This window comes from Hippocampus zosterae, chromosome 2, assembly GCF_025434085.1.
Source record: "Hippocampus zosterae strain Florida chromosome 2, ASM2543408v3, whole genome shotgun sequence".
Classification (NCBI taxonomy): domain Eukaryota; kingdom Metazoa; phylum Chordata; class Actinopteri; order Syngnathiformes; family Syngnathidae; genus Hippocampus; species Hippocampus zosterae.
In genome coordinates this window covers 33241940-33254600 of record NC_067452.1, presented here as the reverse complement: position 1 = coordinate 33254600, position 12661 = coordinate 33241940, and the positions used below count along the sequence as shown (strand labels likewise).

Sequence of the window (12661 nt, the reverse complement as noted above, 5' to 3'; positions counted from 1 at the left end):
GCGGCGTAAAGTTCAGATCTATGGAGATTCGTGATCCGAGCTTGACTTTTTGACATGCGCATGAATTGCACCTTGAATGGCTTCCTTCCTCGTCTTTGGCCTGCATCACGAACGAAGCATAATGGCGCTCTGCACTGATCTGTATTCAGGCCTCCTGTTTACTCATTACAGGATTGCTGTTGTGAAAGCGACTACTTTCACCTTTCATGTTCAGCGCTTTCGGGTCACACCGCACCTTTGATTCCATTTCAAGAAAGTTCCCAAGCCACCGCTGCTTCCAACTAGCCCAGTGAGTGGTGTGCATTAACATCTTGTATGTCAGGGTCGGAAATAGGTGCGTAAACACCGCACGGTTCTTGAAGCACTTCCCATCCCTGTATTACCAGCGGCCCTTTTCACCCAGCCCAAACGAGTGCCAAGATCAATAAAGCTCTTAGTGTGGAAACCATTTCGATCAGGCTTTGCTACGGCACATCACTGATTTGATATACGTACGTTTAAATGAAACGCAAACCTCATCATGTGAGCCCCCCACGTGCCAATGCATGTATTTCCAGCGGCTCGGACTTGAACCATGAACACATCAATTAGGAGCCTTTTCCGACTCGTCGTAGGTTTGCCCCGCTGCGAAACAAGTGAGGTGCTGGAAATGGCAAACTGCTGTGTAAAGTGATCCAGCCAGTTTTGCTGACTGAAGCAGCGCTGCATGCTCGCTCTCCCGGCATCATAAATAAGCTAAGAGCATTTTTTATTTTTTTTGAGAGGGATGAACCGTGCTGCTTTGATAGTGGCAGGCGAGAAACGGCCATCCGGACCCCTTGTTTGAGAAAACGAAAGGCAGGACTCTTTCATGCCCCTCCTTGTCCCTCCCATTAATTATCATTTGGTGGTCAGGAAATAAGGGAGTCACATTATGAAGTATAATTATTCATTGCGGCTTTTGCCCTCACTGAACTACCCCTCCCCTCTTGTACTCGCTGAGGAACCCGGCAGGCCTGTCAATTGAACCCCCCGCCCCCCTCCCACCTCCCCACCGCCCCCTCAGCGTTTTAAAGAGAGGACAGGAGGGAGCAGGGTGAAGGGCGCCATTTGCCCCCGTGATATATGGGGAGCGACAGCAATGTACGATAGGTGCATCTAAAAGAAAGACAGAAGGTCAAGGCGCATTACACTCCAGCCATTTACTGGCTCAACACGCGGGCTGACCTGCACTGCAAATACGCTTGTGTTGATACGTGCGCGTCCATGTGCGTCAATGGCCTACACATTTGAAGATTGAAACGTGTGTAAACAAAGATGAATGCGCCACTGTAGGTGAATGTGCTCTCTGTGGCTTTTTGTACGCTTGCACATGCCGCTAGGAAGCTATTTTAACATTGACCGTAGCGCTGCGAAAGCTGCTCTCGCCCTTGGAGATGGCTGAAGTGCTTGAAGCGCACTTCCTGTCCGTAAGCACGGCGCGCGCTGTGCGCTAAACATGACACAGGCTTGACATTACAGTTGAAGCGCTGAGGTCAACCACAGTTCATTTTGGGATCCCAATTGTTCTGACTTGAAAAGGTTATGGTTACATTTCTCCCCAAAAAGGTTTTTGGTTGCATTATACATTGGACAAGGAAATGGTGCATTCAAACTGAGAGGTTTCAGAGTATTTTAGACTTGACGTGAGCATTAAGTGTGATGTAATTGCTCCGACGCTAAGGCAGTCTTGCCTGGACTTAAAATCTTTGTGAAAATGTTCGGGGTTACTTAATGTGTTCGCCGTGCAGGTTCGTTGTAAGTTGTCATGAATGGTCCAGTGAGAGAAAGAGAAGCCAGAAAAAAAAAAGACTTCCGCGGTCAAAGCCTAACATTAACATTCCAGGAATATCTGAGGCTTATTCACAGACTCTCTGATGCACAACCCCCCACTTTTTGAAGGCGTCAGGATGCAAGTCAGCTGCTTTGTATCCTATTTGGACTGTGCACAGTAGAGGATGTAATGAGTAATCTTAAGCACGCATCTTGTCTGTGTGTGTGTACGTGCGCTTGGAAGCACAACACATGCGCCATCAGATCAGCCGATTCTCTGCGCACTCAAAAGGGCTTGAGTTTAATCTGTCGATGAATGCTGTACGCTGTACTGTTGCACCAGGAAGCTGATTGTTCTTGGCTCCCTCTGGTCATGTTTTATGAAAATAATTGCCCGATATAGCTTCTGTGTATTTTCAAGGGAAGACATAAGCATTAGCTTGCGGTGCAGCATATAAATCATGCATGTCGTACCGCCTTCAAACATTTCAAAAATTGATTATCCTGTGTGTGTGTGTGTGTATGTGTGTGTGGATATGTATCTATATATATATAGATATATATATCAGTGGTTCTTACAGAGCCTACCAGTTAATATGCACATTTACCAAACCAGTCATGAGTGCGGTGGAAAAAATATTAGATATATTTTTATTTATTTATAGATTCAACATATAAAAAACACATCTATTAAAAACAGAAAAAAGTAAATAAAATTTCAAGAGAGAACTAAATTTCCCGCTGCACTGATTGGACAAGCAGTGTCATGTGATCATCTGCAGCCAGTGATGGCCAAGTGGGCGTGTCATAAGTAATTAACTCATTCACTCCCAAAGACGTTTTTAAACGTCTTTTCAGACTTGGTCCAGAATTGGCTGGTACTGAATGAGTTAACATGTTGAGTCGTGTGTGTGTGTGTGTGTGCGTCTTCCCTTTCATGGCAGAGGCTCCGTCAAACCCTTGAGACCGACTCACTGAACCCCTGGCGTTCGATCGAACCCAGGTTAAGAACCACTGATATACTTTATATATACATATAATGTGTGTGTGTGCGCGGGTGGCCGGGGTCTTTGTGGTATCGTACTAAAATGCCACTGCCGTTAGGGGGCCCAGTCCTGAACGCTCCATGTTTTACGAGCTCTCTTCCGAGGATATGGGAGCACTGAGCTCAGATCCTGCTCACACATTTTTTTATGTGTGTGTATAATGAGGAAGTAAAAACACATCCAGTCATATATAGCTCCCCATTAAGTCTATAGCTGTGTGCTTTATACATTTTGGCTATTTGTACGCGACGGTCACAACGAGGAGCTTCTTGATTTTCTCCTCATGTGCATTTCAGAGGGCGCACTCCTCATTGTCGAGGATCAGCGGCCATCACAGCTGAGACGGTGGGTGTCAAAGCTGAACACAGTGAATTTTCCACTCCCCCACTGACTGCTTTCAGAAGCCATTCTTTTCATTGTGCAAGCAAACTGTCAAGCGGCGAAGGTTCGCGCACAGTTTCTTGCTGTGGCTCATACGCGATGATTTGCAAGTCAGATCTGTGTTTGCGACAAGATTGTTGCAGTAATATACAGACGACCAGACAATGAAGACGTTCAGAAGATGAATCCTTTCTTTTATTGTTTAGAAAGGGTTATGGTTGGTTGAGTTATGAAAACGGGCTTCTTTAATTAGAGGTAATATCATCCTATGGTGGTATTATGTTATGTTGAATGGGCCATTTGTCCCTCAGCCACTCCCAACCATCTGCTCAGCGATTGTGTGCAGTATTTCCCACCATGTAGCTCGCTAACATTATTTGGGGAACGATTTTGTGCACCGGCCTAATAATTTTGTTTATTGGGGATGTTATCCAAAACAACCTTCAGTCCCCGCACTGGCTTGCCCTGCCAATCTCAAGCCTACGAGCCGTCTTATCTGTCACGTCACTCTGGGTGGTCGCTTGAGGATGTAGGGCGACCTCATAAATAACATTCCTTCCCCTCACCACACTTATTTAGACTACCGGTTGTACTTGAACCGATGGATAAGATCATTCAGCTGACAGTATGCTACTGGATCCAAGAGAGAAAATTAGGGAGGTTTGATTGCTGAAGTGGCATTTTGGTGCATTTCGCACGTGTCCGCATTTTCATTGTACATCTCATGCCCTTTGTTTCTTTCCTCAAAATAGAAACAGACTTCTTGAAGCATATTCCCCCCTGCTAAAAGGCCATCCCAAACAACTAGAGAGGAACTCAATTAAGAGTCACATTCATGATGATCACGCTTTTGGCCACCACATGCCTCGCATTCTCTGCTTTCCTCTTATCAATGGCATGGGGTAAAGAGGCCCTTTAACTGGTCTCAAGAGTGTCTCATTTAGAAGAGAGGGGAGATGTAACCATGCCCGCAGCCTTGGCATTTCCCTCAGGAGCCTCATGAAAACGTGGCACCTCGTGAAAACTCTCTGAGCCGCTCAAATGGATCTCGTGCTCGCACCGCCTGAGCATACACTGCAAGCTACTATCTTAAAGTAGCCGCTATCGGCGTCGCCGGCATGTTCTGTACAAAATACAGATCATTGTACCACAGCGTCCCCCTCCCTTAGACCATTTGACGACCTCTTGGCAAACACACAAAGGCCACGTTATGAGACACGAATAAGACCCCTCGGTTACCTCTTTTCTAGCCCGCATATTTGGTCAAATGAAAGCGTGTTGGAATCCCTCCAAAGAAAGCCACATTGGTTTGTGTTTTGCGCATGCTCTATCAGCAAGGAATCTAGGTCTTTGAAGTACAGGAAATACCCGCTTATTCGCCGTAGCGTGGCTAACTTGAATACATTGATTTCTCAGCGGCATTTTCACTTTCTTTTCTGTCTCCACTTTTCTTTTCTGTGAAAAGACACAGTTTGTACATGGACACACATCAATGTGTGTGTGTATATATAGGTCCGTGCGTCTGGTGCGCAACACACTTTTGGAGTAAGGAGGAAAATGACTGCTTTGTTCCTGTGGTGAGTCACATGAATACAATGTGTTCTATTGACAGTAGAAAATAAGAAGTCGAAATGACTTATTGGCTTCATGACATCTGTACATCACCTGTTTCGATCGGGATTGATCACAGCGACTTTGTATATGCGAGTACCTCTGTTTGCTTAGGCATATAAAAGGGTGATCCGGAATGTTTCGGAAACCAGAATTTTTGATCTGAACATGAATATTGACTGGATGTAAATGTAGTTGCTCCCCCCAAACACACACACACACACACACACCAGGAAGTAGAAAATAATTTTGTCTTTTTGGAGAGATGGAGGAGCGGCTTAAACCCTGTGGTGCACACAGTCTGATCCTTATCAATGTGAGGTAGAAAGCACTTGACTGCAGATACTTGTGTAGTCTGTTACAACACACACATCACATTTCACATGCACAGATAAGGCACACTTTAGGAATAGTCTCGTATTAATCATTATAGTTTCCCTACTTTACTGCATTTCCCCTCCAAAGAGGTTCTGTTTTTTTTTTAAATCACTATTTTGTTTCTCACCTTAAATTTCTGTTTATCTTTGTGTGTGTGTGTTGCAACATTTAGGCATAAGCAGAAGTATAACATTTTTAGGAATGGAACCAAGTACTGATTACGACGGATATTTGAGGGGACCAAATTTGGGTGGTGGGGTTAGGGGTGGGGGGAGGAGGGGTTCAAGACAAGGAAAATGTCTCACTTAACTCATTCAAACCCTTTGACGTCTAAAAACGTCAATTAACGCCGAGTCCCTGCCTCCCCATGACGTCTAAAGGCGTCAATCGTGTTTTTTTTTTTTCATAGGGGAGGGTGCAAGAGAGTCTGATGCAACTTCTCACTGAAGGAACAGGCTTGACTGCAATGTTAAATAGTAAAAGAAATGACCATCAGGTGGCAGTGGTCCAAAAGTCCAGCAGGATCATGCTGCAGAAGTAATAGAGTGGGCGTGATAGTGGAGTCGTGGCGGATGTGGATAGTGGATTGGAATATTAGCGACTAGCACATTATTAGTATTTGAGCAGTCACAAAAGCAAAAAAAATAGTGTCAAACTTGAAATGATGCTTGAAATGCATGCTTTTACTAAAAGCTAATTTTCTCTGGATTTCTGAAGAAAATCGGCATTTTCACATAAAACTTAGCAATTTTCTAATGCTGATTGCCAGCGAACGGAGAAAGATAGAAACAAACTTTTTTTTGCTGAAAGACGAGAGTCTCACCCTTCTTCTGACAGGTCGCATGTTTATTTAGCCGAAGAATAGAAAATTCTGTGGGCCTTGCAAATCAGTCAAAATTCCGTAAAATGTGAGAGATTGAGTGGGTTGCTCCAGTGAAAAAGGGTGGTATTCAACGAGTTAAGGTTCTGATGCCTCTCACTGCCAATGTCATACTGAGCCGGGCAGTGCATCTCCGGAGGAGCTTCCTTCGCTCAAGCCGTGTTGTTCTTTGTATTCTTCAAACGAGTTTAGATCTAAGTGCCTCTTCTGGTTGCAGCCAACTGCACCCCATTTCACTTTCAGTTTCCCACAAGACTTGACCACCAATCACTTCCACTTAATCGACCATTATTTTTATATATAAGGACTCAATTATCAGGCTCATCCCTGGTGCTGGTCCATATAAAGATTCTTGTGACTTGGAAATGAGGCACAACAATCGTTGGTCAGAGTGCTGTTGCACTTTTCATGGAAATTGCGGTGAACGGCTACTTTTGCCCAAACAATCTCAGTAAATACCCACCAAATTTACTTAAGCCCAACACGGCATATTTGTGAACATGCAAGAGAGGGGGTGGCCGTTTGGCCGTTTATCAGTGAATTAAAAAAACAACAGAAGTTTCTTGGCCCTGCCAAGCAACCGAAAATGCAGGGCTCTTGAGAATCAAGCAAGATGTGATTACACAAGGTAAGACAAAAGGCGGCGAGTGCAGGCACCACAAAAAAAATCCCTGGTGAAGTGCCCTACACTGTACCTCCAGCTGAGCCTTTCATTGGGCGCCTGCTTCTTGGTGGCTTGGATGACAGCTCAAATTAGATCTCACTCACTGAGTAATGGATCGGAGCTGACAAAAACCTGCTGCATTTCCACAACATTCCAGCCAGCATCTGCTCACTGCCGAGGATCATGTTGGTATCTTCGCGCTTGGATTGTTTATCTGTAATCTGTATTCGTGGGAGTATTTGGTCCTGTCCCGGCAATCGCAGTTCTACCAATGAATATTCCATGATGGCGGGAGAGGTTTGCCCCCTACAACAAAGCGCATTAAAGCCATTTCTTTTAATTTTCTCGCTTTGGTTACTCAAGTTGAAAACAAGCACTCCCATTGATGTTTACTCTTAGACGAGTTTTGGTAAAAATATCATTAAGATGATTTAATGACAGGGAGTAAATGAATAAAACATGGCTTTGTTTAAAAGATACGCAGGAGAAACTGGGGGATGGGAGGGTTTTTGTAACCGAAACCTGCTGTGTGGCTGTTGTGGGGGTTGATGTTTTAATCGAGCCACAAACTACACGGCTGTCTCAGCCCAGAGGACTCATTTAAAAAGACTCAGGGAACAGAGAAATGTAGTCGAGCCCGAACCCCCCGCTTGACTCCGTTGCACTAATGTAAATGGCGGATTAGGCATCGTTGTCTGGGACCCCTTTAACTCCTCTCCAGCCACTGTCCCCCCTCCTTCTCTTTTCCATTAAGACAGCTGGTATCTTTCAAAAGGTCCCGGCCCTGTGATTGATGTGTAATAGCTCCAAGGCTCACCTGCCCCCCTCACGCCGCTGCTTTCCACAAAGCACTTTGTTTCTCGGCGAGTGGGCGGAGAGCCGCCTTGCTCGCCTTCACCGTCTGCTCCACGTCTTTCTCCTGCTCTATCAAGCATCACTCCACGAGGACTCTTCACCGTTACGACTTCACAGCGACTCGCCTCGGCCGTGGTCGGCTTCAAACTGCTCTTTTTAAGTTACTCCGCGCTGCGGCCTCAGATCAGCATGGCTTTTGTGGCACCTTTTGAAATACTGGAAACTAAACCGTTTTCCCTCTCTCCGGGGGTGACTTTATACATCAAGGATGCCACGAGCATAGTAAAAAGGATACAGAAAATTTGTATTCTTTCCAAGTCCAATCCAGATGAAAACTCATGGCACCCAGATTGTAAAGATCTTTAGTGAGCCTTTAACTTCAAAGTGGAAAGGCCTAGCCCTCAAATTGTAACGTTGTTGGTTTCGCAGAAAGAGGCTTATGTTTCTAATTAGAGGAGAGAAGAGGTGCTTAACTCATACACTGATTCTGGCGGCCCCCAGGATTAGGGCCGTGCTATCAAATGCAGCGGTCATCAGTGTTTTCATGTTCCTCACACCTGACAAGACAAGCTACTGGATACGGACACTTCAGGAGGCCCAGGGGGTAGTTTCGAAAGAGTCACACACATGCGCCAAAGTCTCCCGAGCCCCTTGGATATCATGCGCGCGTTAATGCGTCCCTCGCGCTTGCAGGCTGGCAGCCTCGTGGTCGCCGTGGTAACTCATCATTAGGTGATTAATGGGGCTGTGACGAGGCTGCGGTTTAATCAGGCCCGGTGTTTGCGAGCAAGCCGACAACAGGAGCAGCTGCCCTGTCAGTTGGTGTCTGCTCACAAAGTGACATCACCCGCTGCTTAGGAGCATGGTCGTCACCAAACACCTCTCGTGTGTGTGTGTGTGTGTGTGTTTCTAATTTCACAACTGCGACTGTAAATGGTTTTTCATCACAGACTTGCTGCCATTCCAGCCTCTGCGCTAACAGAGGTTGCCTTTTCCCGCTTGGGAATGTAATAACTACTTCCTGTTAATTTGTTGCTGCGGGGTTAGTGAGGGCAACATAGGCGTTAAGTGTTGAGCCCGCTTTCAGGTGTCGTACGAGTTGTGCACACAGCAGGCTTCTTCAACCTTGCCCACTCGGAGGCTTTCATTATGCTACCAAAAAGGATGTTTTTGGGATCGCTGAAAATGGCCCATTTCCTTACCTACTGGATTGCCGCGTTCTTCCTTCCAGACCTGTCATTTGACATTAACACAGTGGTGACTGTGGCGAAGGCCTTGGATTGAGCCACAGTCCAGTAAGCCAGAGTACACACACACATCCACAGCAAACAGGATTCGGTCCGGTGTCATTACAGATGGTTTGCAGAGAAAGCTGGCCAGCAAACTGTCAGTGAGTTTCATGCTGTTCGCTCCTGTGCTGTTTATACTAACCCCCCCCCGACCCCCGACACGTTTATTGGCTGCTAGCCTCTTCCTCCATGTTGTGTTTTAGTTATACGGCTCTGACCTTTATTTAATATGTTCTGACTTTCTTTTCAACATCCTTTGACTGTGTACACATCCTAATTCCGCGTTAAGAGATGGCAAATGTTTTAGCAGGACGCGAGAAGGTTCTGCCCGTTTGATAAAGCTGCTCTCACAAGTGTTAATGACTGCGGAGGATGTTGCCAACAATTAATGCGAGCCTCCCCAGTCGCCTGCCCTCTTGGAGCAATCTTGTACTGCTCATGCACAAACTATTAACTTCTTTCTGCCCAGCAAAGATGATGCTCACTCTTGTTTTCTTCTACCTCTTTTCTCCACCCCCCACACAGGTTTTCTGAAACTCTGGGGTTGTTGGTGTGGCCAAATTTTCCCTGGATTTGACTAGTAAATTCAGAAGACTGAAGCCCAGGCTCACAGTCTACCTTTCACGGAGGCCCAGCCGTGAGAGGACTGAGGAAGGCACGTGGCGGATCATGACGGCTGACAAAGAGAAGGAGAGGGAGAAAGAGCGGGACAGAGACAGAGATCGGGATAGGGACAAGAGGGAGTCCGGGAAGTCCCGCCGACAAGACGGCGAACGGGGCGAGAGCGAGAGCTCCAGGCCCAGGCGCAGTTGTACGCTGGAAGGCGGCGCCAAGAACTATGCAGAGAGCGAACACAGCGAGGATGAGGACAATGACAATGGCAGCACAGGTGGAGGCAGCGGCACGGCCGAGGAGGCCGGCAAGAAGGGCAAGAAAAAGATGCCCAAGAAGAAGTCCCGCTACGAGCGCACAGAGAACGGAGAGATCACATCCTTCATTACAGAAGACGATGTTGTTTACAGACCAGGAGGTAAGTCCTTGTCCCGTCTAATCTAATTATCAGCAGGGGGCCAGCATAGCCGCATGGCCGCTGAGTAAATGTAATAAGGCCAGTCGGTCCCCATTCATCAAACTCCCATTACGAAGATCATTTTAAACAACGTGGGAAACAATGCGCTCTCATTTCTTGCTGTCTCGCGTTGTTGTTGGTGCAAATAAAAACGAATAAAAGTGGGGCCCTTTACAATTTTGCTATTTACAGTTTGCAACGACGACCTCGGGCTAAAAGGCCAGTGCATCATGCAATCAATTCCGAGTTGAGCCCTCTATGTGCTTTGTCTCAGGCTGAGTCAATAAAGCAAAGTGGTACCTCAATAGATGCGATAGTGGCGGCGACCACAATAATGACTTTATACAAACATTATCGAACTCACCGGAAAGTATGCTTTCTCCTTGCGAAACCCAAAGCTGTTTTAATGTCGGGCTCTTTGCGGTATGGACTGTGCAAAATCACCGATGAATAAAACTACGGTGAAACTCCTCTACAACGAAGTCATGTTTGCAGCAAGAAATGTTGTTTGCAAGAAAATTTTCACAACAGGGGGGTTTTCACTGTAGCAAATTTGACCTCAGATGTAAACACACACACACACACTATCGTATGTGTACTCTTTATTTTTATTTCAAAAGTGCATAAGTATGAGCACACACTTATTTGACACTTCATATTGTCAGTGTAGAAAGAAAAAAAGGGAAAGAAATTGCGAAATTTATGATCAGCATTCACTTTCTTACATAGATTTCTTGGATAATGTCTTTTATTTTGCTTGCTCAGTCTTTCATTTTGATCACTTTTACCCTCTCTTCCAGCATCAGAGCTCTTCTTGTCTTAGCTGCTTGACATCCAAAGCTCCGTTTTGTAGCCATTTTAGCAATGTAACGTCCATGCTCGTCTGAATCTAACAATAACAAATACTTCCTGGACCCGGTCGCTTATCTTACTGTCTTTAACTCGACCTCCCCTCGATCGCCACCCAAGACAGCATTGCTCAGTTGATGTCATGCAATGAACTTTTAAGCCAGCCACGGGACGCTTCGTAGTCCTCGATGGCCCTAACTATGGCCTCTCGAAGGCTAAAAACCTTACGCTAACTGGAGCGCTTCTCTCTCATTAGCGCTCCAGTTAGCGTAAGGTTTTTAGCATGATAACAAGTAAAGCATTTTCAAGGAAAAGTAAAGCATTTTCAAGGTATTACAAGTAAAAACCATTTTACTTGTAAAAACCATTTTACTTGTAATACGAGGAAACGTTCGTTTATTTGAATGTCCGTCGAGCCATGAGCAATTTACTCTGAGCAGCTAATCGGATGCATTCCACTCTATCTTCTAAGGATCTAGCTTCAGTATCTACACACATAGGCAGTGAGGTCTCTCTTGGCCAATCGGAGGCCAGCATGATGCTCGATAAGCCAATGGCAGAGAAATGTCGCATGCAGGAAACTCGCAACTGTGACCGAAATAAACATCGTTCACTATGTAAACCAGTGTGGTGGTTGCTGCTGCCGTTTCCGAACGAAGCAGTAGAGGTCGCTGTTGGATTAGGCTTTGTTGTAGTGAATGTCTTCGCGAGGCTGGAGCAGAGAAACTGATTTCGTTTAACGCAACAGGGTTTTTTTTCGTCGCATGGGGGGCAGTAGAATGGGAATGGTGTTAATGCATGAAGATTTTTTCACATTAGGGGTTATTTTCGCCCATGTAGGTTTCGTTCTAGAGGAGTTTCACTGTACTCCATTCATGTTCCTACTGAAGCAGTTTTATGTTGAATGGCCACGTTTTCAGACAGCCTGCGTTTGCTGTGCATCTCGTAGTTTCCCTTGTCTCCGTTGGCCTTCATCCGATCTCTTGTTCTCTTTTCATATGTTAAATTGCAAACAAGGTCAAGTAGTAGGCTGCTTGAATACGAAAGAAAAAGAGAAGAGAATTTAAACCCTTGTGTTCGACACGTTACCACACAATCGCTTCCTTTTTTTCCACAAGCCGCAAGAATGACGACGTGAATGCTGTAAAACAGTCCGCTGTGACTGTTCGCTGAATCATGTCGGCGTTGTCAATAGCGATACTTAAACCAGCAGACTCCACTGAAACTATACCCGCCTATTGCTCTCTTTTCACATCTCTTTCTAATAATCTGCACACATTCCACAGAAACCTTTTTTTCCCCCATGTTTAATAGACAGAGCACACCAAGGCTTTGTCTCATGATTCAGCCATGCGGATGGTGGGGGTGGGTAAGGGGGATTGACAAAGAAAAAAAAAGAACCGTAAGCAGTCAGTCACATCAATGAAACATTCAAAAGGCACATAAACAAAGTCGAGCGTCTCAGTGGATTAGCGCTGCCGAATCTTTATATTTTCACATCGGAGTGAAGCCTGTGCCGGCTTGATGGAGAATATTTATGTTTCCTGTCTTCTTCTTCAATTAGCTTGACAGGTCGAGAGCTGCTTGGTTGTCACAACCTTTCCCCCTCGGCTCCCCTGGCTCCTCCACACTCTAGTTGCTAGGCTGTCTTCGATCAGGGATGAGCTGCTCCGCCACTATGCAATTTACCACCTATTGTCAACACGGAAGATCCTCCACCTCAGTAACTGACCTCCTGCTGTCTCTTTTGCTTATTGTTCAAGTGATAAGCCCCGTGTGTGAGTGCATTGAGTGTTTTCCTACTCCCGCTTGCGAGCAGCCTTCTTGCAATCAGATTTGACGTGCGCA

At 45.8% G+C, this 12661-nt stretch overlaps 1 protein-coding gene across 4 annotated transcripts in view; it reads left to right on the top strand.

Moving 5' to 3' along the window:
- rerea (arginine-glutamic acid dipeptide (RE) repeats a) overlaps window positions 1-12661 on the top strand; it is a 154669-nt gene that overhangs the window by 65937 nt on the left and 76071 nt on the right. For all 4 annotated transcript variants that reach the window (XM_052059693.1, XM_052059694.1, XM_052059695.1 and 1 more), the window contains one exon: window positions 9421-9925. In XM_052059693.1, the coding sequence (XP_051915653.1) occupies window positions 9565-9925 (361 nt within the window). In that variant the 5' untranslated portion in view covers window positions 9421-9564. The remainder of the gene's footprint in view (window positions 1-9420; window positions 9926-12661) is intronic.